Genomic DNA, 24,163 nt, shown 5'->3' with positions numbered 1-24,163 from the left:
GGATCAGTGACATAAATAATCGATGTGCAGTTGATAATAATGAAAGACTTAAAGGGACGTTGTGTATTATTTAGTGCCCCCTAGTTGTTAAAAAAAAACTTTATTCATTAAAACTATATGTGTATATATATATATATTTAGCAAAAATACATGAACTTTGATATTTTTTTTTCGTATATAAACAATACTCATAGGTCAAGCAAATTATATCAATTTTACATAACATGAGGTTCCCCTAAAATGTCCCATTTTGCAGCTATGGGTACACCCAAAAACCAAAAACCTTGTGAAAGGCGGGGCAAAAAAAATGAAAAGAAAAGAAAATGTTCAAAAATTTGATCACTTTGCGTCTCTTTGTTTTGTATTCTTCCTGGCAGCACTTGTTTTCGCTCGCACCACACAATACAACGACGTATATTGGTCAAATATCACACAATGTCCCTATAAGCCAGCAGAATCTTATAATACTAGATTTTCACTTGGATCAATACACAAATACACTTTTGAAATCTAATAAATGACTGCAGTAAAAAGGAAACTAAATAACTGTCAGTTAACAACACACACCAAACCCAAATTGGTTGTGGGATGGGACGTACTTTTTGTAGTTTACTTGGGTAGAATCTGCGTGGTGAATGTGGAGTAATAGTGTGATTTTGTGAGTCAGTGGGCGGATTCTTCTCGGACTTCTTTCCACCTCCCCCGACTCAGTTCCCCAACCCTCGTAACCCCATCACTCTGCCCTAGAGAGCCTCCAGGCAACAATGGAGCTGCAAGCGTAGGGGACAGGACAGGACACACACTAGGCCAGTCCTGTGTGAAACTTCTTTGCAGATGGGGAACTATTTCTGCTGGTTCACCTACCAATGTGCTGTCATGCCAATAGACATCGTTTAAGGTAACAGTACAAGATCTTTCAGTAAGTTTGCTTACCTGCCTCTTAAAGTTTCTGACTTTTTCGCTCTTTTATTTTTTTCTAGGATGACAATAAGATGTGGCTGCTACATATATAGATTGAGACACAAGTGCTTCCTGTTTCTTGTGTCTCTAGTGGCAGTGTGCTTGCTAAAGCTGGTGTACCTCAAAGTGACAGTGTGGCAAAGCATCTTCATCAACCCCAGTGGAACTTCAGGGAAGTCCACCGGAGATGGCAGATATGATGTCAACTGCACCGCTATCTATGAGCTTGATCCAGTGGAAATAAGCAAAGCTCTTGATCTTAAACAAAAAGCTCTTGTTACTGAAGATGACGAAAGCACTGTGAGACTGACCTTGGATTGTGCGACTTACATGAAAACAAGACGTTACGATCGAATTGTTATATCGGAATCGGAGCGTAATTTTCCACTGGCGTACTCCATGGTGGTGCATAAAAATGCACCGATGGTGGAGCGCATTCTTAACGCCATCTACGCACCTAACAACATCTACTGCATTCACTATGACCAAAAGTCTTCTCCTGCATTTATCAAGGCCATGGATAACCTTGCACGATGTGTGCCGAATGTGTTCCTTTCCTCCACTCTGGAATCCGTCAAATATGCACATATCAGCAGACTTTATGCTGATATCAACTGCCTTGCTGACCTCCTGAAGTCAGAGGTAAAGTGGAAATATGTCGTTAATCTCTGCGGGCAAGACTTTCCTCTCAAGTCCAACCATGACCTAGTGAGAGAGCTGAGGCAACTAAATGGCAGCAACATGCTGGAGTCCAGTCGCCCCAGTGTACTTAAGAAACAACGCTTTAGCTTTCATCACGAACTGAAGAATGTACCTTATGAGTACCACAGTATTCCCGTCAAAACCGCTATTGCCAAAGACGCCCCTCCGCATGGAATCATGGTGTTTATTGGCAGTGCCTATTTTGTCCTTTCACGGGAGTTTGTGAATCACATAAGCAGCAGCAAAGTGGTGAAGGACTTTCTGTCATGGTCGATCGATACTTACTCACCAGATGAACACTTCTGGGCCACCCTTGTAAGGATGCCAGGAGTACCAGGGCATATTTCCAGGTCAGAACCCGATGTTACAGACTTAAAGAGTAAGACAAGGCTTGTCAAATGGAACTATTTAGAAGGACGTTTATATCCCCCTTGCACAGGTACACACATGAGAAGTGTTTGCATCTACGGAGCTCCAGAACTCCGTTGGCTCCTCAATGATGGTCACTGGTTCGCAAACAAATTTGATCCTAAGGTTGACCCAGTCTTGATAAATTGTTTGGAGGAGAAGCTGATGGAAAGGCGGCACTATAAAAAATAACACTGAACTTGACGGCTCAGTGGAGGTGTACCTTTTAGAAATACTTTAACTATGGTATTAATTTATCATTGTCATATGAGGTAAAATAAATAAATAGGCATTGCAAAATAAGAGTTTCTAATGCAGGCTTCTGCGTGTTGTTTAGTAAATATTTCATTGACGAAAACATGCAACAAGTCATATGCAGGACATTTCGAATCTGGGCAACCATTTTAATAGAACGCTCCCCCCCTTTTCACAGTGTCAGTCAAATATCATCAGATCCTCCTCTCTTTCCATCTTCTTTTATTCTTTTGTCATGTTTTATCAATTATTTTTGAGTGTGTCTCTATTGAACTACAAACGACCTCTATACTGGAGAGAATATCCCAGTTTGAATTGTGTGTGTATAGCCAAATTTTAGATTATGAGATGGATTACGAGGTTTGTCAGCTGTTTTCCTGATAAAAATATCTAAAAACTGCTATGGTGCTTGAATAGGTGCGAAATACTTTGTACAAACTCTTCCAATTAATTAGTCAATGTATTATTTATTAAAATAATGTATTGGCCACATAAATACACTGTATACTTTAACTTAAATCTGAAAGAGAAACATTTTGTTATTGTTGGCCCTAATTTTAGCCGGATATCCCGTTTAGATATTATAAAATCCAAATTAGCAAAAAGTATTGATAAGATGCAGATAATACATTTGACAATTGGATTACAGTGGAAAGATTTCAGGATTGTGCATAATGCCGGGTATGAAGAACATACGAACAAAAAATTGTTAAAATCCAACAATTGTAAACCTCAAGATTTAGTTAAACTTAGATCTAAATTTTCGTTATACAAAGCAAGTAAACATCAACTCCCAACAAATATTCAGGAGTTGTTTCTCTACAGGGAAGACAATCATCATCTAAAGGGAATCCTTAACCTCAAAGTCCAGTATAAAGGGTAGACCCAAACGCGTAACGTTTCTCAAAAATTTATTGAGATATAGAAAGAGTAAGGGCAGCGCCTGCAATCCGGCGCTCACTGGACGCGGGAAGCAAGTCGCTCTCGCAATCGGATCGTGATCCGAACACGGAAGTGGGTCTTCCGTGGCGGGAGATGGCGGTGTCAGAGACGGAAAAAAAGGGTCGACAGCCGGGACAGGAGAGCAAAAACGTGGTCAGGATCAGAAACGGGGCGTAAACCGGGACGGGAGAGCAGACGTGGTCAGGATCAAAACGGGTCATAGCCGGAGACAAACGGGCAGATCAGGAAAGGACAGGTGGAAAAACGGGAGCAAAAACGGGACAGGCGGGAGTCAGGGTCAAAAAGGCTTGTCTTGTAACAACACAGGTTCGCAGACGGACTGACAACAGGAGATTGACAGGACCGGGCTTAAAAAGGGACAGGGAGCCAATCAGATAGCCCGCAGTGGTTGCTGGCGCCAAATGAGCGGGCACAGGTGAAATCAATGAGTAATCATGACACAAAGTCCATTATTCACGTACCATACTGAAAAGCCATTGCGCCACCTGAAAAGGAGTTAATTTATGAAATAATTTAGAAACCTTAGAAATATCCCTAATTTATAACTGTACATATTTTAGATAAATATAATAATGAGGATTAATATATTGAGAGTTTATTTGGGCATTATTTGTTCACGGAGTCAGTAACGGTTTTGTATAGTAGGTTTGAAATGTCATTACTTCGTTTTCTAATTTCCCTTTTGGGGTGTAGGGTTCTTTTTTCTTTTTGATTTTGAATATGTCTTCCCCACAAGGAAAACATAGAATAGGGGTAGGCACTTAAAAGCTTTAGCTTCAGCCTACTCTTTTTAGGCATTATATTATTGGTTATTAAAGCTGTTTTGTGCAAATATTCTATTGTTTCCTTTTGTTAATTAGTGCTCGTCTTTTTTAAGGAGTGCGCTCCAGTAAAAAGCCACAAACAATTCTGGAAGTACTTGGTAATGAGAGCTTTATGCCACAGCTCATGAATTGAGAGGGATTTTAATAAATGATGTTGAGCGGTGGAATACAAGGAACGGTTTGTGTTGGGTGGCTACTCAAATAGACGCGTTCTCCCATCCTGACTCCTGGGCCACTCATAAACCAGCTCATATTTCTACAGCCAGTAAAGAAGTTGCACCCTGTGCCCTAAACAGCTTTAAAGTTCTCACTTGTACTTGGATTTATTCTTGCAATATAATTTAGACTCATCAAAAAGAATGACTGAGCAGAATGATTACATCATGAATGAATCATCTCAGTAGACGTGAAGCTTGCCACCTATTGAGTCTTGTTTTGAAAATTGTTCTTACAATAAACTCAATTCATGGGCATGATGGGGGTAATGGAAAAGCAAGTGAAATCTGAATACATTTGACCCAACCCTACCCCCACCCCGGCCACTTTTTTTCCCCCCGCAGGTATAAAATGAACAATCACCATCATTCATTCGCTGTAGTCTGGTATTTTGGAACACTTCCTAGCTTTTTTTCTTTCATATTGGATGAAGTGTTTTAAAGTTGGTAAATATAATTTGTAATTATTCCAATGGGACCCCAAGGGGCAGTGTGAATTATTTGACCACTACATGTCGCTTTATTGTGTAGTGAAACCAAAAAAGAGTGCTAAAAAGCATAAAAAGAATGCAAACTATGAACACACAAAGTGACCAAAACACACTTAATCACTTCTTGTATTTTTTCGCAGCCTTTTTGAGGTTTTTCCGTATCCGTAGCAGCAAGATGGCGGACAATAAAGTAAACTCCCACCAAGTGAGGTTGATGTTATGTAAAATAAAAAAAGTTTCTCGACCTGCAAAATAATTTAAAAAATGTGCATTTGTGTGAAAGCTCATGAGTTTTTTTTAATCTTTCTTTGTGTATGGGTTGGCGTTTGGCCTCAACTTGAAGCAGGCCTTTCCTTACTTTCACTATTTCCATGCAACGCAGGGACGAGCATGACGTCATTTGCAGCACTCCCCCCACCTACTGTGTTCTACCTCAAACAGATTTGCTAAAAGATAAAAGCAGATAGGCGCAGTGCAAAATAAAGCATAATGACTTTTACACATAATTATTATATTCTATCCTCAACATTGAAAAGATTGTCGTTACAACACGTAAAATACAATATGATTTTCTATACTTTATCGATATCACTGGTTGTCCAGTGGGGAGAGTTTAGTGCTCTTACTGCTGCAACATGGGTTCAAAACCGACCCCAAAAGATGCAACAAGAGTTATTTTTAAGGTAAAAAGAACCTCATAAAAACACTCTCGGGTATTTTACCGGGGACCAAGGGGAAGGCCGCGATTGACGTGGATGGATGGTGTTATGAGTGCACTGCAAGAAAGAGGTCTAAATATAGTGGAAGCTAGATATCTTGTTGGTGATTGGAATGAGTGGAGAGGTGTTGTGAAAGGATAGTTGGATATTTGGACGCGTTCTAAGGGATGTGCAGGGCACCTGTATGATGCGGCAGGGGTAAACCAGTGAAAGCTGTTGGGCCCTGCTGTTGAACAGAAGAGTGTGTTGTGTTACCTTGACGCAAGTGACACGGCCGCTTTCTTGTGTACCGTTTCATCTGGAGGGACGAAAGCATGACCAAATTGGGTGCCGAGGTTATTAACTTGTTTGGGTATTTGGGTCACCCATGGTCCCAAAAAATTTGTGAGTGTTTTTAGCTACATTTTCCCTTTTTTATTTTCTTTGTTTTGGTATGTGTTTGTCTAGCTGTCAGTCACCCCTCTCAAGGGATATGACCAGGTTAGGTAGATTGATAGATTTTACCAGGGGCTGCTCAAAAAGGCCTGAGAGAAATCATATGTTGAAAAGGGGTTCTTAAAACTAATAGAACTGCAGATCAACAATTATGATGATTAAATGATTTTAACAAAATATATTACAAGTTATTTTCACAAAATGGCATTTTTGCTGTTTCTGCACATGAATTGACAGTCAACCCATCTTGGGTCTATAGTAGCACCTATCACCCAGAGCAAACTGACTGCCAGCAGATCGCACGTGACTTAAGTGACGATAAGAAAATAAACAGACTATGAACATTGGTAAGTTTCATACTAAAAAGACCCAAGACATATGAGTGTCATGTTTACATGAGCAAGATTAGCAACCTTAATAAATGAGTAAAAAAGTGCCCATGAACTTGTACTGTCAAAGCACGAAGGTGGCTTTGTCTTTGCAGACAGCTCCTTTTACCAACCAGTGTCTCACTAGATTAGCTAACAGACGGCAATCACAAAACACTCTACTGTTGTTGATCATTTCCTACATTTCTCCTTTGGATTAATATTACATGTAAAAATGACACACTGTGCAAAATTGATCAGTCAGGGTAGAGAATGAATGATCATTTAAGTCTAACGACAAAAATATAATCACAGCAAGTCAAACTTTGGACCTAAAGTACATCTGCAAATTTTGTGAAATAAGAACTAATTATTGGGAGGTAGAAACCTTTCTATTTGAAGAATTGTTATACAATTAATATTCCATCATTTATATTCTATAGGCTATGAATGACCTATATTTCATGTTGACAATATCTGTGTATTGTTTGTTATTGCAACATCCATTGCAGCCTGGTCCTCCTGGAAGGGGGATTACCTCATGTGCGGTACCTTCGCAAGTTTTCTTCATTTACCTCATGTTAAAAGTTTGAGTTTTTCCTTGCCCTCACGTAGGTTTTAGATTAGGGGATGGTTTAACAATAGTCTGTAGTTTGCAATAGTTTGTGGTCATTGCAGCCCTTTGAAACTCCTTGTGATAAAAGGCTTTACAAATAAACATTATGTCACGACCGGTACAAGCAGGGGACCCAATTGCTTAACGTTTCATACAATGCTTTATTAAGGGATATTCAAAGTCAAGGTGAGAGGAAAATGATAGCAATCTGGTGCTCAATGGGCAGGAGGAACGGGAAGCACTCGCGAACGAAGCGTGGTCGGAGATCAGAACAAGTCGGGCAGCCGGGGCAGGAGACAGAGCTTGGTCGGAGATCGGAACAAGTCGGGCAGCCGGGATGGGAGACAGAACCTGGTCGGAGATCGGATAGTCAGGTAGCCGGGATGAGCGGGAAGCCAGGGATCGGGGATCGATACAGGAAACGGGTGGCCGGGACAGGAAAACGGAGCTTAGATCGGGCAAGAGAGAGAGAGAGAGAGAGAGAGAGACAGAGAGAGAGAGAGAGAGAGATACTTTATTCATCCCCGCAGGGTAATTCACAAGAGAGTAAAAGGGCAAGAGAGAAAGACAGAGAGAGCGAGAGCGAAACAGAGAGAGGGAGGACGAAAGAGAGAAGGAGAGGGGTAGAGAGCAAGGAAGATGGAAGGGGAGAAAGAGCAAGAGAAAGACAGAGAGTCAGAAAGAGCGCAAAAAGGGTGAGAGAAGGAAGATCGAGAGCAGGGAGAAGGGGGTTCAGGCGAGGGAGAGAAAGGGCAATCCTTTGGAGCAAGGAGGAAATGACCCCAGTGCTTCTTAGATTATGGTCATTTCATCAATTTTATTTTATACAAAAAAATACAACTTGTAAGTATTGTAAAAACATTCAAGGTACTGTGCTACAGAAATTATCCTCTGCCCAGAAAAAACCCAAACCCCATGAATGGCTGTGCAAAAATATGTGAAGAAAAATTGCATGGTTGATCACTTTTTTTTCAATCATCCTCATTTTCAGTTGTATTACACAATACAACGACATCTAGTGGTCACGTATGACACAGGAGTAAATTGTTCTAAGAGGGGAAAGACTCTCCCTACAAAAATATATCACAAAGCTCACACAAACACACAACTGACTCAGAAAGTTAGTGTACATTTATAAAGTTCTTTGTTTTCTGTAATGTCATTAAAAAAAACACACAAATGTAAAACATTGTAAATTAATTACAAATTAACTGTAATATTGCAAGTTTTTTATTGCTTGTATATGCTAATTATGTTTAAAACTCATATATCCATCTCAAAATATCAGAATGTCATGAAATATTATCCTAGGAAAGCTGTAAACCATTCTCTTTTTATTGTGAAGCCACCCCTAGGGCAGAAAACCCTGCATCATTCAGCCTGCCAACCACATCCTCCCACCAGTGTGGAGGGGACAAACTTGTGTCTCTTAGCTTTGACCTTACTTGGACTTTTAGACATCAATATTAGCTGGAACAAGGTTTCTCGCCAGTGTGGGTGGTTATGTATTTTTTATTTTTAAGTATAACATGTCTGAGAACTTTTGACCACACACAGTCCGGGAAGAAGTTTCTCACCAGTGTGTGTGGGCCAGCACTGTGACTGGCTGGCAACCAATTCAGGGTGTCTCCTGCCCACTGAAGATGCCTGGGATGGGCTCCAGCACTCCCAAACCCTACTAAGGGGCCGGTCACACAGACATTTGCGGCTGAATCACGGCCAGAAATTTCTGCCTTTGAGGCGGACGCTATAGGACGCATTGAGATCGCAATTCAGACGAGATACGGCAGTGCATAACACGGAGTCGGAAATTCGCGCGCGGGTGGCAGCGCGAAAAAATTTTGCGCTGTTCAATTCTTGAGAGCGCGGGAGCACAGTCTTTCACGAGTTTATCGAGGCTGGACCACGGCCGTAAACTTCAGGCCATGGAGCAGATGTCGTTGGGCGCTGTTGGACGTTTAGAGACCGCCATATACACGAGATAGAGCAGTGCTTTACTCGCGGTCGGAAATTTTCACGTGGTTGGCCGCTTTCAAAACTTTTGAGCTGCTCAAAAGTTTGAGCACGTGTTAAACCGCGTGCCGCACACGTGGTCAACACTAGGTAATGACGCGGAAATGACGCGGAACGACGTGCTCTGGCCGCGGCCAGGGCGTAGTTACACATGGGTAGGACGGGAAATTTCAGCGGGTAATCGTGGGTGGAGCATGGTAATAGCATGTTCTGCGCCTGTATCGCGGTGTTATTACGTGAAATTAGCGTGTTACGCGTGTGACAGTCAAACGCCTTTCTCCGCGTATATACAGCGCGATTTGCCGAGCACACAGTTGTGCTCGTGACGTCAAGGGGGTGAACATGGATCACCGTCAGCGTAGTTTCTCTTCATTTCGAATAAATCTTTCGGTGAATTCTCAATGGTCACAGCAAGGCTTTGATGCTAGGTCCTTAGCTTCGCCTTTTGGCCGAGAGTAAGAGTCCCAGCTCCTAAGCTTTGCAAATTATTATGATCTGATCGATAATGGATAATGAGTAAAAACGATAAAACAAATACCCTCAACAAACCCCTCTCCCCTCCCCGTCAGCGTAGTGATCTCGTTTTAACTCAAATTATTTCTTGACATTTCTTTTCAAGATAATAAAATAAAAATGATGCCATAGCTTGAAATCTAGATTTTCACGGGACTGAATCCAGAGCGTTTATGATTTCTACAACCCGCGAAATGCATCCCTGCCGAGATTTGCATCTCCTCGCTTCTCCAACCACTTCTACCTCGTTTTATCTCACTTTTAAGGAATGTAATGGCGAGCATATAACCAAATCCACTTCGTCTTGCATTCGTTGTGAATGTACTACATCATAATCCATTCCGTCTTTGTTTTTGTTGTGAACGTAATCGAACGGTAAATCCTCCCCCCCTCGCGTCAACGCGCATTCTGCTGCGCTTCCATCAAAAGCGATCGTATTCTATATAAAACGCTTATTAAAACAATAAAGCGAGCTAATTATAATAATTGGGAGATACTAGTCTATATAACGCGTTTATTTAAACAATAAAGTGCAATAAAGTGCGATCGTATTTTACAAAATGCGTTTGTTAACGCGGATGAAAAGGTCAAAAGCGATCGCAGCAGAATGCGCGTTCACGCGAGGGTGTGGGGGGGAGGTTGTGTTGCGTAGGAGTCGGATTTGGGCACAACACCGGCTCAGGAGCTTTTATACCCATGTTCCACACGAGAAAATGACGCAGAAATGACGCGATGAGGAAGCGGAACAGTCGCCGGCGTGTTTTGCGGGCATACCACCGATGAACAGCGGGTTAGCCAATTTTGCGCATTTTCCATAGCGGGCAACCACGGGCAAAAAAAAAACGCAAAATTTTAGCCGTGATTCAGCCGCAAATGTCTGGGTGACCGGCCCCTAAGGATAAGCGGTGCAGATAATGGATGGATGGATGGGTGTGTGGGTCATTATGTGGCTTTTAAGGCTTTCTTTGCGTCCATACTTCTTACCGCAAACTGAGCAGGAAAAACGTTTGACACCAGTATGTGTTGTGGTATGTTTTTTTAAGCTTCCCGCGTTTACAAACAGTTCACTGCAAACTGAGCAAGCAAAAGGTTTCTCACTGGTGTGGGTCTTTACATGTTTTTTTAGGCTACCGTTTTCTGAAAATTTCTGACCGCAAAGTAAGCAGGAAAAGGGTTTTTCCCCAGTGTGGGTCCGAATGTGGTTTTTCAAGTGCCACTTCCGAGAAAACTTTTGACCACAAAATGAGCAGGCAAAGGGTTTATCACCAGTGTGTGTTCTTGTGTGGTGTTTTAGGCTTCCCTTATCTGAGAACCGTAGGCCGCAAACTGAGCAAGCAAACGGTTTCTCTCCAGTGTGGGTTCTTCCATGCTTTTCTAAATTTCCCTTTTGAGAAAATTTTTGACCACAAACTATGCAGGCAAAAGGTTTCTCACCTGTGTGAGTTCTGGTATGTATGTTTAGGTGTCCCATCCGAGCAAATTTTTGACCACAAATTGAGCAAGCCAAAGCTTTCTTACCAGTGTGGACAATCATATGCTGCTTTAAAAAAGAGATGAATTGAAATGTTTTTCCACACTTGGAACATTTCCAGCAATTCCTGTCAGTGTTACTTGCCGTATCCTCATCGGACTGTCCGCCGCCTTCAGTGCAATGAGAGTGGGAGGTTTCTATACAATCTGACATTGGCGCTAACCGGCTTTCTTCACAGTATTCACCATCACCTTTTACCATTATGATATTTTTTGGACTGCTGCTTGAAGGCTCCGTCCATGTTTTTCCTTCATATTCACTTTGCTCTTCATTCTTTACATGAGGTCTTGTCACAAGCAACTCTGTGAACTCTTCCTCCTCTTGAATGGTTGGTGGAAGCTGCTGCTCCTCTTTGATTCTATAAAGCTCCAAGTCCTTCTCCTCCTTAATGCAAGACATTTCTGCCTTCAGCCAACCATGAGGATGAAATTTTTCAGTGACGTCTGCAGGCACAAAACACACATGGCTTTGTCAAAGGTATTTCCCAATTCCTAAACATGCAAAATGTGAGAAAAACATGTGTTTTGCATTAAATCGATGCACATTTCATCAGTATATTCCAATTATTTTCACAGATAATGCATTTTGAAGACAGCATGTTTCGGCTTTGTCATCCTGAGTTGTGACGTCATCGGAGGAACACCAGCACCCTAACTAGCCACTCGCTATATTGTTTTACGTGTCTAGTATTTTCACGACCATAGGGCGTAGCTTCTTCTGTTTCTATTTCTCCATTTAACACGTACACGTGGCGCGTGCACGAAAGGGCACGGGTTCCCTCTTGCTGCCGCTGCTGTTGGGCCTAAATCAGACTTCCCTTCGAATGAACTATGCTTCTCAGCCCTGCGGTGTTGGTGACATTTGCATACGTCCTAATAAACTCATTATATAGACTACGATCACTCATCATCATTAATCATTGTCAGACAATATTTTGCCAGCCCAAGAACGCCATTAATCATGTTTATGATTTTTCTAAATTTAATACCAATATAAAAAATAATAATGAGTGTAAATTTAGAGGCCCTTGTGACCTCACACCAAGATCACATTCCTTCATTTTCCGAACTGCTTATCCTAACGAAGGTCGGAGGCAATGTTCCCTCTAATTTTCCGCGGGTCTGAGCGTTCACACAAAGTCGGTTACCGACGCTCGAAACAACAGTGAGCAACCATAATCCCAAGTGTGGCAACTAAATCATTATCAAACATATCCGAAACTTTACATCAAGTTACATTTTGCTGAGTTTCCGGCAATGCAAAATTATTTTTCATTTTGAATGAATTGACTCATGTTCTATTTCAAAGGTTGTACGGCCTACAAACGTCGTTTGTTTTTACAATTCATGTTATATGGTCTCTGTTGCATCGTCTTGACTTTGGGATCCATGTGTCCTTCAACTCCATCCATCCATCCATTATCTGTACCGCTTATCCTCAGTAGGGTCGCAGGGGTACTGAAGCCCATCCCAGCTATCTTCGGGCAGTGGGCAGGGGACACCCTGAACTGGTTGCCAGCCAGTCGCAGGGCACACAGGGACAGACAATTCGCCCGCTCAGTCACCTAAGGACAATTTGGACCGTCCCATTAACCTGGCATGCATGTTTTTGGAAAGTGGGAGGAAACCGGAGTCCGCGGAAACCCACGCAAGCACGGGGAGAACATGCAAACTCCACACAGGAGGTTTGATCTCACGACCTCAGAACTGTGCCGCACACGCGTTAACCACTGCGCCGCCGTGCTGCCCCGTCCTTTAACTCCATTACCAAAAATGTTTCCACAGCGACAAGGTTGTTTACAATCTTTCTAGCATGATGTAGGCGGCTGCAGTTTACTATTTTCCACGATTATTGGCCATAAGCACAAAAGTTTGATTTGAAGTTATTTAACAAAAAAATGGACAATGTTAGGTTGTTTTATCGTGACTATAGAGTAACTCAAGGGGGAAATGTTCAATTATTCAATGATCATGACATTTCAAATATATGTATCAGATTGGTATCGGTTGATACTACTATAGATCTACTGTACTTGTATTGGATCGATACTACAATTCTCGCCTACCCCAAAGGAGGGCGCTATCCTCTGTGAGTCACGTCACCATGACATCGAGCTGACTTAAAATTCTTCTGCTTAAGTTTTCAAGACAGTCATTCTGGAGTCCAAGATCATGTCAGGGGTTTGCATTTGTCATTTATTTTGTTCTTTATGACTTCATATTTAACTGACGCAGTATTATATTTGGTATTTGTTATTTCGTCGTTGGGAGTTAATAAGGAAGTGGACTCGCTTCCGGAGGGGGAAAAATGAATAGTATAAATATTCAATATAACTTCACACAGAGTTTGAACAAAAATACAAATGACAAACCTGATCTGTTCAACACAACTCGAGGCTGCTTGTTGAGCAGTTGTTGTTGTAGCAGGGTCTTATCTTGCATCGACCAAAGGTCCTCTTCGTACTTGACTTTAGTTCTTGCTGCACACATTTTTACGCGATGAGTAGGCCCAGATAGAATAAAATAAGAAGTAGAAAAGTTTTGAAACTTTCCATAAATAGTTTATCCTGGAAAGGATACCATAAATATGTTTGTCTGAGAGTGGGCGGAATGGCGACTGACGGGGGGGGGGGGGGGGAAGTACTACGCATGCGCAGAGGTCATTCCTCTCGCTGAAAAAATACTATTCGAAGGTAAGATAACTACAGTACTGCATACCTGTCAATATACTGTATACGTTTTCCTCCTATTTAATGTTTTTGATTATTTTGTTTACGCCATATAACAACTTTTTTACGAAAATTAAAGAAAAAAACTCACTCTGAAGCAGTCTCCTTTGTTCTTGCCTTTTATTGTATTAGGAACGCCCTAGTTTACATAAGGTCTCTTCTGCTAAAGGGGGGAGTAAAAAAAAAACAGTTGAAACCTGTTTTCACTCACAACAACATGTTATCGTATCAACAATATTACTACTATTGAACTAGGCGAGAATGGCACACTAAGCAAGAATAGCACACAGTATGCAAAGAAGATAAGCAACAGTAGAATAACATATTTACAGTATAAATCCATCAGACCGATCCCATCTTGCCTATTTTGGCTCTAATCCGGATCGTCTCGGTCACTGTAAGCAGATGACAATATCGTCGCAGTGTTTTAATAGAGTTTGAATAGTTTAATAAAGTAAATATTTGCTGTATTGTTTGTAGGGTTTATTTTCGCTTAATGAGGGGAATTGCAATCATTAATAAGGGAAGCTAGAGGCTCTGAGATTGCTATTTACTCCCAGCAAGACAGACCATGTACAATAAAAACAAAGGCAATCTGTGTAAACAAGTTTATATACCAAGTAAACAACACAAACAATTTTAGAATGTTTCTTATTTCCAGTGGCGGGCTGTGCGTTTCACACCTAGGCCTTCAGTTGTGTAAAATTTAAAAAAAAAATCGTCACTATTGAAGTTATCATGTTTAAAGCACGTTACATTCACTCACACAGTCAGATTAGGAGAGTAGAAAAAGAGTTCAGTCATGCATTCGTAATATTTATTCGTTGATGTTTTTATTGATTCATTTTACAGGAAAAAAAACAAACTAAATTCCAATTTATAGGTTTTATGAAACGAATGAGCAAAAATGAGCTGTTTTTCTTAGCTATCTGGCTACCTTTTTAGCTTTGCAGCCAGCTACCTTCCTACCCTTTTTAGCTATTTAGTAAGCTGTTTAGCTACCTTTTTACTTTTTGGCATGCTATCTAGCTAACATTTTACCCTTTTTGTCAGTTATCGAGCTAAAATTTGGCCTACTTTTTAGCTAGCTATCTAGCTTTTTTTGCCTTCTATCTGGGTATTTAGATGGCTTTTTACTATTTTAGAAAGCTATCCAGCTGCCGTTTAGTTTTTTTTTTTTACCTGTTTACTTTTCTAGCTAACGGTCGCACTTCGTGTTAGTTATTTAGCTAGCATTCTAGCTAAGTTGCTATTTTAGAAATGTATATCAAAGTGGGTGCCCTTTGCGCTAATTAGTAACAAAAGGTAGCTTGATGCTTAAGAAAGGTTGGAGACCCCTGATCTACAGCAATGGTTGGCAACTTTTCTGTACCACAGACAAGTTTAATGTCTGACTAGATTCTCGCCCAATAATAACATTGCTAATAATAACAATAATTATAATGATAAGCTCAAATCCACTGTGTAATATTAGACCAATAGCAATCAAAATGAAAAAGTAAAAAGCATTAGATTTGATTTGTACTTGTACGACATGGAAACGTGAGTAAAAATTGAGTGATGATGTAATAAAATCGAATGCCTTTTCCTTTGTCATCTACAATCCCAGTGGCGTAGTGGTTAAGATTAGGCGCTCTCTGGATTCTGGATTCTGGATTCGACTGCTCTCACCGCCACAATCTGCATCTAATGCTGACCAAATGAGATCAGTGATATTTGTCGACTGTACTGAAAAAACAATGCCATTATGTAACGGCATTAATCATAGAGGTGTTATTTTCAACACTGTTAAGCACAGAGCCAAAGAGAAAGAGTGTTAAAATAGTGACACTCTTGTGACTGTAGCTGTGAAGAGGAAAATTGAACCTTGCCAAATTACATACTACCTTAATACCTCGGTATCACACGCACCCAAACTTTGAGTTTATGCAACGTTATAGGCAGAAAATAAGGCTTTTTTTCCCGTGCGGCCCGCTACCAAATGACTCACGGTCCGGTATCGTGACGGGACCTTGCGTTTGCCGACCACTCATCTACAGTACCTCTCAAATTGTGTTGCTCCTAATTTCATAATATCTCATATGGTTTGAAACATTCATTTTGCGCCATTGAATAATTGTATGGTTGGATCAGGTTTTATTTGGTCTTGACAGCATTTAAAACAGCAAAACAAGCAATATTATAGTCTATCTTTGAGAACCAAATGATTGGATTCAAAAGTATATCACATGATCATTTCTTAACAGAAAAAGAGGAAACATTTATTGCTTTTGTTGGCCAAGAGTGTAGACATAATGAAGAGTGCCGCCTTTTTTCAAAAAGCAGTCATGCTCGTGGGTACCGTATCGGATCTGTCTCTGACAGACTCCCAGCAGGTCATCAAATATCAAATCGCTGTCATAAACCTCCAGCCTCAACACATCACCTTCCTGGGCCTTGAAATAGGAGAATCTCTCCTCCCACCAAGGGTTGATGGTGTTTTTGCGGACTGCTGTTTTTCCCAGACTGCCGGAGCCACAGAACACTTTGACGTAACCATCAGTGGTCCCCAAAATGTCAGAGGGAAGATGGCTGGCACGCAAATTAAACACATTGATCTGGGATTGGGCTACGGGCAGCGCACACAGCACCAGAAGAATGAGCGACAAACTTGAGGCCATGACTGTGAAGACAAACAGAAAAAAACAGGAGAGGTATTTGGGAATTATTGTTTTATATAACATTGTTTTTGAGCATGATAAAATATTGTCTATGTACTAAGGCCAACTGGTTTGTTTCATTAACAAGCAGTACAAGCAAGTTATAATACTCAAAACAAACACTATGAAGCGGGGCATAGTTTAGCAAGGGAATACTTCATTCTTACCTGTGTTCATAGTGTCCTGTGTCTAATGTCTCTGAGACCTTCAGTGTATTTAAACGCCAGGCGGGCTCCCTATCAGTTTGATAACGCTGTTCCTAAAATTTCCAGGCGGCGCAACCTGCTTGATTCTCAGCATTTCGTAACACAAAGCATGATGTATCGGAGCCAGTGTTTGGCGCATAACTGAAAACATAATAAAAAATAGACAAAAATTTGAACACCAACTTGTGGAAGCAGTGCACCCTTCACATTTCTTGGCTTGTACAATCTCGACGGCTTGCAAACCAACACTAAGCCGAGACGCTCCATATCCATTTTGTCTCTGGGTTTAAAATCTGGGCATGTAGTATTGCAAAATTATTCTTACTAAAACTATTTACCAGGATTCAGCATATTTTTACTGTAGATTTTGTGCTTACGTTCGCCCCATTGTTGTTCCTGTTTAAACCATACACCACTCCGCATGCACTGCCTACCATTGCTCCTGGTGACACACTACCAAATATGTGCTTACTCCATGATTTCAGAATTTTAGAGTTGTAAATTTGGCTTAGGTGTGAGTACGAATTTTACAGGTTCTACTACACTGGAAACTGTGTGGATGTGAAAGAATTCCTCACTATTGAATTTATCATGTTTAAAGCACGTTATATTCGCTCACACAGTCAGATTCCCGGTTGAAACAAGAGGTTGTCTGTTTACTTTAGCAGAAATTATCATGTGTAAAGCACGTTATATTCACTCACACAGTCAGATGTCTCGTCGAAACAAGAGGTTGTCTGTTTACTTTAGCGAAAATGAAACTAGACTGACACTTAACGCAGCTGCATCTGAAAACTCTGTAAAATTCCATTGTGACGTATTTTCGCTTGCTTTGCAATAAAAGGCTTACGAGGGGGAGTGCACTTGGGCAGTTTGCGAGAGCGCGCACTTGGGTGGGTTGCTCTGCTACCCCTCACGGGTGACAAAGACAATCTTGGTTGGTCTGAATTCACTTTAATCACAGTCCTCGGGCTTGTCACAGTTGTTTTGAAGAAACTTCTTTGACATTGGACAAGCAAGGCAAGAGTTTAATTGTGCAGGGAATCGTGGTTCTTTACTGTGCATATGACAATAAACACTTTGAATTGAATTGAAATTCAGCACTTTGTACTCTGAGACAACCATTATACCTGTATTTAGTTGTATGTTGTAGGTAAATATTAACACCCTTTTTGTCATGATTACCAATGTGAATCACCTGTGCCCGCTCCTTTGGCGCAAACTGCCTCGGACTCTGATTGGCTCCCTGTCCCTGTTTAAACCCACTCCTATCTGCCCCCTCTGGTCAGTCTGTCTGCGAACCTCAGTGTCCTAGGCAAGTCTTTTTAGACCCTGACTCCCACCTGTCCTGTGGGGAGCACCCGTCTGTCTCCAGCTACGACCCTCTTTGATTTTGACCACGTCTGCTCTCCCGTCCCAACTTACGACCCATTTTTGACCCCGACCACGTTTTTGCTCTCCTGTCCCGGCTATCGACCTGTTTTTCCGTCCTTGACACCGCCATCTCTCGCTACGGAAGATCCCCTTTCGTGTTTGGATCACAAACTGAGTACGAGAGTGACTTGCTTCCCGTGCCTAGCGAACGCTGGATAATGGGTCCAGCCCTTCCTCTTTCCCTTAATAAAGCTGGTGAGAAACGTAACGCAATTGGATTCTGTTTCCGTTCTGGTCCTTACGCTTTTACTGGATTTAGGTATGTATGTAACAATGTTAGTGAAGCAAGATTATTCAACAATCAGAGGACACTATAACTAATGATTTGCATATATAAAGTATCCGGATAATGCTGTAACGCACCATGGAGTAACGAAAGTGGAGTTACAAAGTTTTATTAGTAACGCATTACAGTGCTCCTTTGTAGCGCATTAGTCCCAACACTGACCAGGTCTGACGCCAATAGTGGAATACCACAAAGAACAAGTACTTCCTCTCAATACATATAAGTTATTGTTCATGAATCTGTACCTGGTTAATAAGGTATACCTTTTACGTTTTATTTCACCAACAGTGAAATGAAGGCACAGCACAAAAAAAATCAACACTGACCACAATAAAGACTCAAAAGGAAACAACAAAATATTTGCAAAAAAAAACAAACAGCTGTACTGTACAATCCAATAATATGATGAATAAACGTGCCCAAACTAAAGGGAGTAAGCTAAAGACGAAGCTTTTCAGTCTTGGACACAGTATTTTGAACAAAAAGATAAAACTGATGGGAAAATATGACACTGGATTGTATGAAGTGTGTCATAAGGAAGAGTCAGTAGCATATCATATTGAACTGCAGGTAGACGCTGCCCTACTTACAAACGAGACGATTGTTCGTAATGTGAATTTGTTTGTAAGTTGCTTCAGTGTTATCTTTTGTATGTTTAAGGATTATATAAGTATGTTTTAGGCTTGTATAAGTCAGCTCTTATCTTATCACACAACCTTCAAAATACAGCTGCATCCAGTTTAACAAAGGTCTCCTGTGAACATGTGACTTCCTAACTTTGTTAGAAAAATCCCATCCTAGTAAGTTTAATTTTCCATGCTGTCAAATCCATGCCTTTTTTTAGTATCAAAGGGAGAGACATTTTCTTGCTTTTTGGAAGGAGAACACTCTCCTGAACTATTGGTCCAGAGAGCACTCTGTTTTATTTTACTTTGTATCCTTGTAATAAAAGTTCTCAACTGAACTGCTCTTTTCTGCCTTATTTTTTCTTTGTCCAAATACTCGGTCTGGTCCCGGAAGTTGAACACGCAACGAGACATGGAATTTTTGAGGAGTAAAGTAAGACTTTTTAAAAAAAATTGAGAAGTGGAACAGTGACGAGAATCCGTGATGATAGGTAAGGGGTGTGTGGATCGATCCAAATTTCGATATTATTGATACTAAGCAACGATTTTGATCAGATTGATACTATTGAAGCGCCACCCCTCCTCCAATTTCCTCAAAGTGACGCGTATATATTTGGATAAAAAAGTCCTCTCACCCAGCGCCCTCTGCCCCTCTGGTTTTTTGACTTACAGGTTTGTAGCGTATTATGAACTGACCGATAACGGATAATGGATAATGAATAACGAAGATAGATCAATAACCCTTAAAAAAAACCCTCTCTGGATTCTGGATTCTGGATTCGACTGCTCTCACCGCCACAATCTGCATCTAATGCTGACCAAATGAGATCAGTGATATTTGTCGACTGTACTGAAAAAACAATGCCATTATGTACGGCATTAATCATAGAGGTGTTATTTTCAACACTGTTAAGCACAGAGCCAAAGAGAAAGAGTGTTAAAATAGTGACACTCTTGTGACTGTAGCTGTGAAGAGGAAAATTGAACCTTGCCAAATTACATACTACCTTAATACCTCGGTGTTCTGAGACAGTATAATTTTTATACTATTGAAGTTTGAATTGTAGTTACAAAAATAAAACATTTTTAGTGCCTAAAATATTTGTGTTGTGTTTATCATGAATATAATCTAACTCAAGGGGGAATGTTCAATTATTCATAGATCATGACATTTTCAAGCAAATAGTATTGCTATTGGATCTGTGTTGATTGATACTTCCATGTTAAGACCCTAGGCTTCTTGACTGATATGCATTGATGTCCACGCATGTGTATGCCAGGTCTTATGGATCAATACTAAAATTCCCAGTTTTACCCATACCTAGTAATAATGGACTGCAGGAAGTACAACGTGTAGAGGGAGGAGATGAAGAAGGGCTTGGTAGAAGAAGGAATAAAGGAGTTATCACCAAAAGGATTGCTGGACTCAGAGGATGGACCTCAATGAAGGATTCTATTACAATTTTGAGGAGTAACAGATCCCCTGGCCACCTGGGTCGTCGGGGCACTACGTCCTGTGGTGTGTCTTGAGCAGGTAAAGCATGGCGGCACTCAGACCGTTTTTTTGGGGTTGGGGTTTGATCGTCCAAATTAAACACATGGTTTCACACTGGTTCCCATGGTTACTAGAAGCAGGAAAAGCATACTGATCTGACTCAGATACAGCATCATGTCAAGTCAAGTCATGTTTATTTGTATAGCCCTTTATCACAAAGAGTCTCAAAGGGCTCCACAGACCACAGTTTATTGCAAACGACAGACTACCATAACACCATCCCCTGATCTAAAACCTACATGAGACCAAGGAAAAACTCAAAAACATGTAGTTGCCCTTTTTTTGGGTGTAAATAACGACGGGCGGCGACATGTGGTTTGAACAAATTTATTGACACTAATAACAGCAAACAAACAATGTGAGGTTTTAACAACCCTTCTCGGCAATCTTAACAGCAATCAAGCATATTCACAATTTCGTTATGTAACATCTTTGATAGTGTCAATAGATCCGTCCGGTTTGAACAAATTCATTGAGACTAATAACAGCAAACAAACAATGTGAGGTTTGAACAACCCTTCTCGACAATCTTAACAGCAATCAAGCATATTCAAAATTTCGTGAGGGTACTAATACTATATCCTAATTCCCTGGGGAAAAAACTTTTGAGTATCATATTGTGCAAGACGTGGCTTTCATATTTTTGTTCAAAAACAAACGTTGTGGCGATGACATTACATACTTTTGTTTTAGTGACACATTAAAGGCTTTTTATTCTTTGATTTTAGGCTTTCGAAAAACACACTTTGTGACGATGACGTTACGTCCTTATGCTTTTGTGGCGATTACGTTACGTCCTTATGCTTTTGTGACATAGTACTGACACCAGATCTTAAATTACTTTGGCAAAAAACTATTTCGTTCCGAAATTTAGATGAGGCTTGTTTTGTTTAAAAAAACGTTGTAAAATTCATAATGCATTGTTTTCTGTTATTAGTGTCAATAAATTTGTTCAAACCAAAAAAACATTCATATTTTTCTTGAAAAACAAACTTTGTGGGGCTGACGGTCCTTTGCTTTTGTAACAAATTAAAGGCTTAAAGGTTCTTAGTAAAGGACTCTCATGTTTTTTCTATCTATATTCACATAATTTATGTATTTAAATATAACTAGATGAATAAAAAATGAAATCGCTCTTTCAAAAAAAAATTAAATGATGGATGTTACATCATATAAAAAGGTAAAATTACAATACTATTTGAAATATTTTTAAAGCGATAAATCACACAAATATTAAATCACTTTGTCAAGTTGTCAGGATTGTGGCCAAAAGTAAGCCCTTTCTCAGCCATTACAGGACATTTTAATAGAATTTGAGAGGTGAAATAATGACGAGAATCTGTGATGATAGGGGGCGGTATTGCACGGAAATCGTGGTGACAACCGCCGTTAACTTGAGGTAGAAGTAGAAGAAGAAGTAGTAGAAGAAGAAAAAGAAGACGAAAAATAAAAAACGAAGGGGAAGAAACAGCACCTCAGCCTTCGACATGACGGACTTCTCGGACGACCAAATCCAGGAGTTTAAGGAGGTCTTCCTTCTGTTTGATAAAACGGGGGAAGGGATGATCCACTACAGCCAGTGTGGGGACGTCATGCGTTCTTTGGGACAGAACCCGGTCACATCCGAAGTCCTCAAAGTCTTGGGGAACCCCAAAGCTGAGGACATGAACACCAAGATGCTGGACTTCGAGAGGTTCTTGCCCATGCTCCAAACCATCGCCAAGAATAAAGATCAGGATTCCGTGGAAGACTTTGTGGAGGGACTCCGCGTCTTCGACAAGGAAGGCGACGGCACCGTCATGGGGGCCGAGCTGCGTCATGTCCTCACCACGCTCGGTGAGAAAATGACGGAGGAAGAAGTGGAGACTCTCCTGGCGGGACACGAAGACGCCAACGGATCCATCAACTACGAAGAACTGGTCAAGATGGTCCTGAACGGTTGAGGAGTCACTCCGATTTTTGCCGTGGTTCCTCTTTTTGCTATCGACTTTCTTCATCCCACAACTGTGGAGGCCTAATTCTTCCATGAATAGAAATAAATGTGTATAGATAGTTCAGGGTGTCCCCTGCCCATTGCCTGAAGTTGGCTGGGGATGGGCTCCAGCACCCCGCGGCCCTCCTGAGGATAAGTGGTCCAGAACATACATGAATTAAATAATACCCACAAATAGATGAACACATACATAAAAAACCTTAAACCAAAATATCCGACATAAATGCACTGTCATTATTTATATATTTGTTTGGTTGTAGTATTTTTTTTAGTCTTGGTTATACTTTGCAGGCATAAAATCTCTCACAGTTAAGAGAAAATCACCGTTTTGGTGGCCTATGCGAATGATGTAGATCCAAGGAGAAAATAGGGAATAATGTGAGATTTCCCAGAGTAAATCAATGTCTAAGGTTGTGGATTTGAATTCAAATCTGTGTCGTTCGCACAGGCGCTAGTCCTGTATTTGTGTGTAACGAGCATTTGATTTGATCTCATCGCACTATTTAAAATCACATTACCAGAGATGAATGCTAGAGATTGGAGAAACAGAAAATTGTCCTGAAAGATATAAATACACACAACAAAGGAAACAACTCTTTGTGGTATCTGATGATGAGTCAGATTTGAAGGACATTAAATGAATACATTTTAAATATTGTGTTAGTATTGTGTTCTCCGCTTCGAGATCGTGTAGAAACATTTGTGGGCCTGCAGAGGGAAGGGCGCCACCAGGTTGTACTCTCCCAAGACACACCACGGTTAAATGGTGTCCCTGCAACCGTCAAGGTTAAGGGAGCCATTGTGTTCAAAGTTAACAAGTCATTTTAAACATAGCCGCATGTATTTAGCAAAGTCGAACACATTTTTTTACTGTTTTATAATAAGAAAATTAAGGGTGCGGGTTATTCACAAATGAATACGGTGTTTTCTCCACACTTTTTGAGCCCTAACCCATTTTCATCACTCTATTTTGTCGTCATTGAATTTTGTTATGGTAGTTTGTCTTCGCAGTATTTTATCGTTAATGTAATTTGTCGTCAACGTATTTTGTGGTTTACCTATTATCACCTTGTTGAATTTTGTCACAACAAAATGTTATTCAAACGAGGGAGCTGTTACACTGGCTAAGCTTTTCTGCCCCCTCATTTGAACACCATTTTTCGTGACAAAAGACAACAAAGTACTACGAAAAAATATACAGCGAAATAAATGACAAAATGCATAAATAAATGAATGAATTGCACTTTTGAATTATTTAGGTATTTCGTGATTTATTTGTTCATTTATTTGCATGTCATAATTGTGGATAAAATAGTGAGATCAAATCTAACGTCTTTTCTTATGTCATATCACTTGTTGTGGTTTGGGTTTCTATAAATTCTACTCCCGGCAGGATCGGTCCTCCATACACAACGTCCTCGCAGTGAATTGGATTTAAAGACTTTTTGACTGAGAATGAGACTTTAAACTTGCTTTGGCACATTCCATCCAATAAATATCATATTCTGTCTCACCAGGGGCCACAATTGTCATAATTGCTGCTATTCGTGTGTCAGTTTACGATGAGGAATACTATTTATGATGTCATCAACCGTAAGCTATTCCTTATGATATTTCAGATCA

At 40.5% G+C, this 24,163-nt stretch overlaps 2 protein-coding genes and 1 pseudogene across 5 annotated transcripts; 2 read left to right on the top strand and 1 right to left on the bottom strand.

The window, feature by feature from the left end:
- Positions 1–755: 755 nt before the first annotated feature.
- gcnt4a (glucosaminyl (N-acetyl) transferase 4a) lies at positions 756–4,125 on the top strand. Of its 2 annotated transcripts, XM_088336212.1 has the most exons (3): positions 756–898; positions 981–2,012; positions 2,102–4,125. In XM_088336212.1, the coding sequence occupies exons 1-3, from the start codon at positions 867–869 to the stop codon at positions 2,160–2,162; spliced, it is 1,125 nt and encodes a 374-aa protein (XP_088192338.1). In that variant the 5' UTR covers positions 756–866; the 3' UTR covers positions 2,163–4,125. The 2 variants fall into 2 exon arrangements, with proteins under 2 accessions (XP_088192338.1, XP_088192337.1); XM_088336211.1 differs by having other exon boundaries at positions 981–4,125.
- An 11,729-nt stretch (positions 4,126–15,854) lies between these two features.
- Positions 15,855–22,324, bottom strand: LOC148365779 (perforin-1-like). Of its 3 annotated transcripts, none has more exons than XM_088336219.1 (3): positions 22,022–22,324; positions 16,608–16,787; positions 15,855–16,403 (listed from the first exon to the last, which is right to left on the bottom strand). In XM_088336219.1, exons 2-3 carry the CDS (start codon positions 16,615–16,617, stop codon positions 16,003–16,005), a joined length of 411 nt encoding a protein of 136 aa, XP_088192345.1. In that variant the 5' UTR covers positions 16,618–16,787; positions 22,022–22,324; the 3' UTR covers positions 15,855–16,002. The 3 variants fall into 3 exon arrangements, with proteins under 3 accessions (XP_088192345.1, XP_088192346.1, XP_088192347.1); XM_088336220.1 differs by lacking the exon at positions 22,022–22,324 and adding an exon at positions 17,351–17,482; XM_088336221.1 differs by lacking the exons at positions 16,608–16,787; positions 22,022–22,324 and adding an exon at positions 17,351–17,375.
- Positions 21,952–24,053, top strand: LOC148365778 (myosin light polypeptide 6 pseudogene; annotated as a pseudogene).
- The last annotated feature ends 110 nt before the right edge of the window (positions 24,054–24,163 follow it).

The sequence above is a fragment of the Urocampus carinirostris genome, chromosome 5 (genome assembly GCF_059441175.1).
Source record: "Urocampus carinirostris isolate Australia breed hairy pipefish chromosome 5, RoL_Ucar_1.0, whole genome shotgun sequence".
Lineage (NCBI taxonomy): Eukaryota > Metazoa > Chordata > Actinopteri > Syngnathiformes > Syngnathidae > Urocampus > Urocampus carinirostris.
The sequence above is the reverse complement of the archived record's forward strand: the minus strand, read 5'-3'. Positions and strand labels throughout refer to the sequence as shown.

What these genes read in the sequence shown, in the direction of transcription:
- gcnt4a (XM_088336211.1), top strand. Translation starts at nt 867, where the DNA reads ATGTGCTGTCATGCCAATAGACATCGTTTAAG. An exon ending in GCCAATAGACATCGTTTAAG is followed by an intron (nt 899 to 980) that starts GTAACAGTACAA and finishes ATTTTTTTCTAG; the next exon opens with GATGACAATAAGATGTGGCT.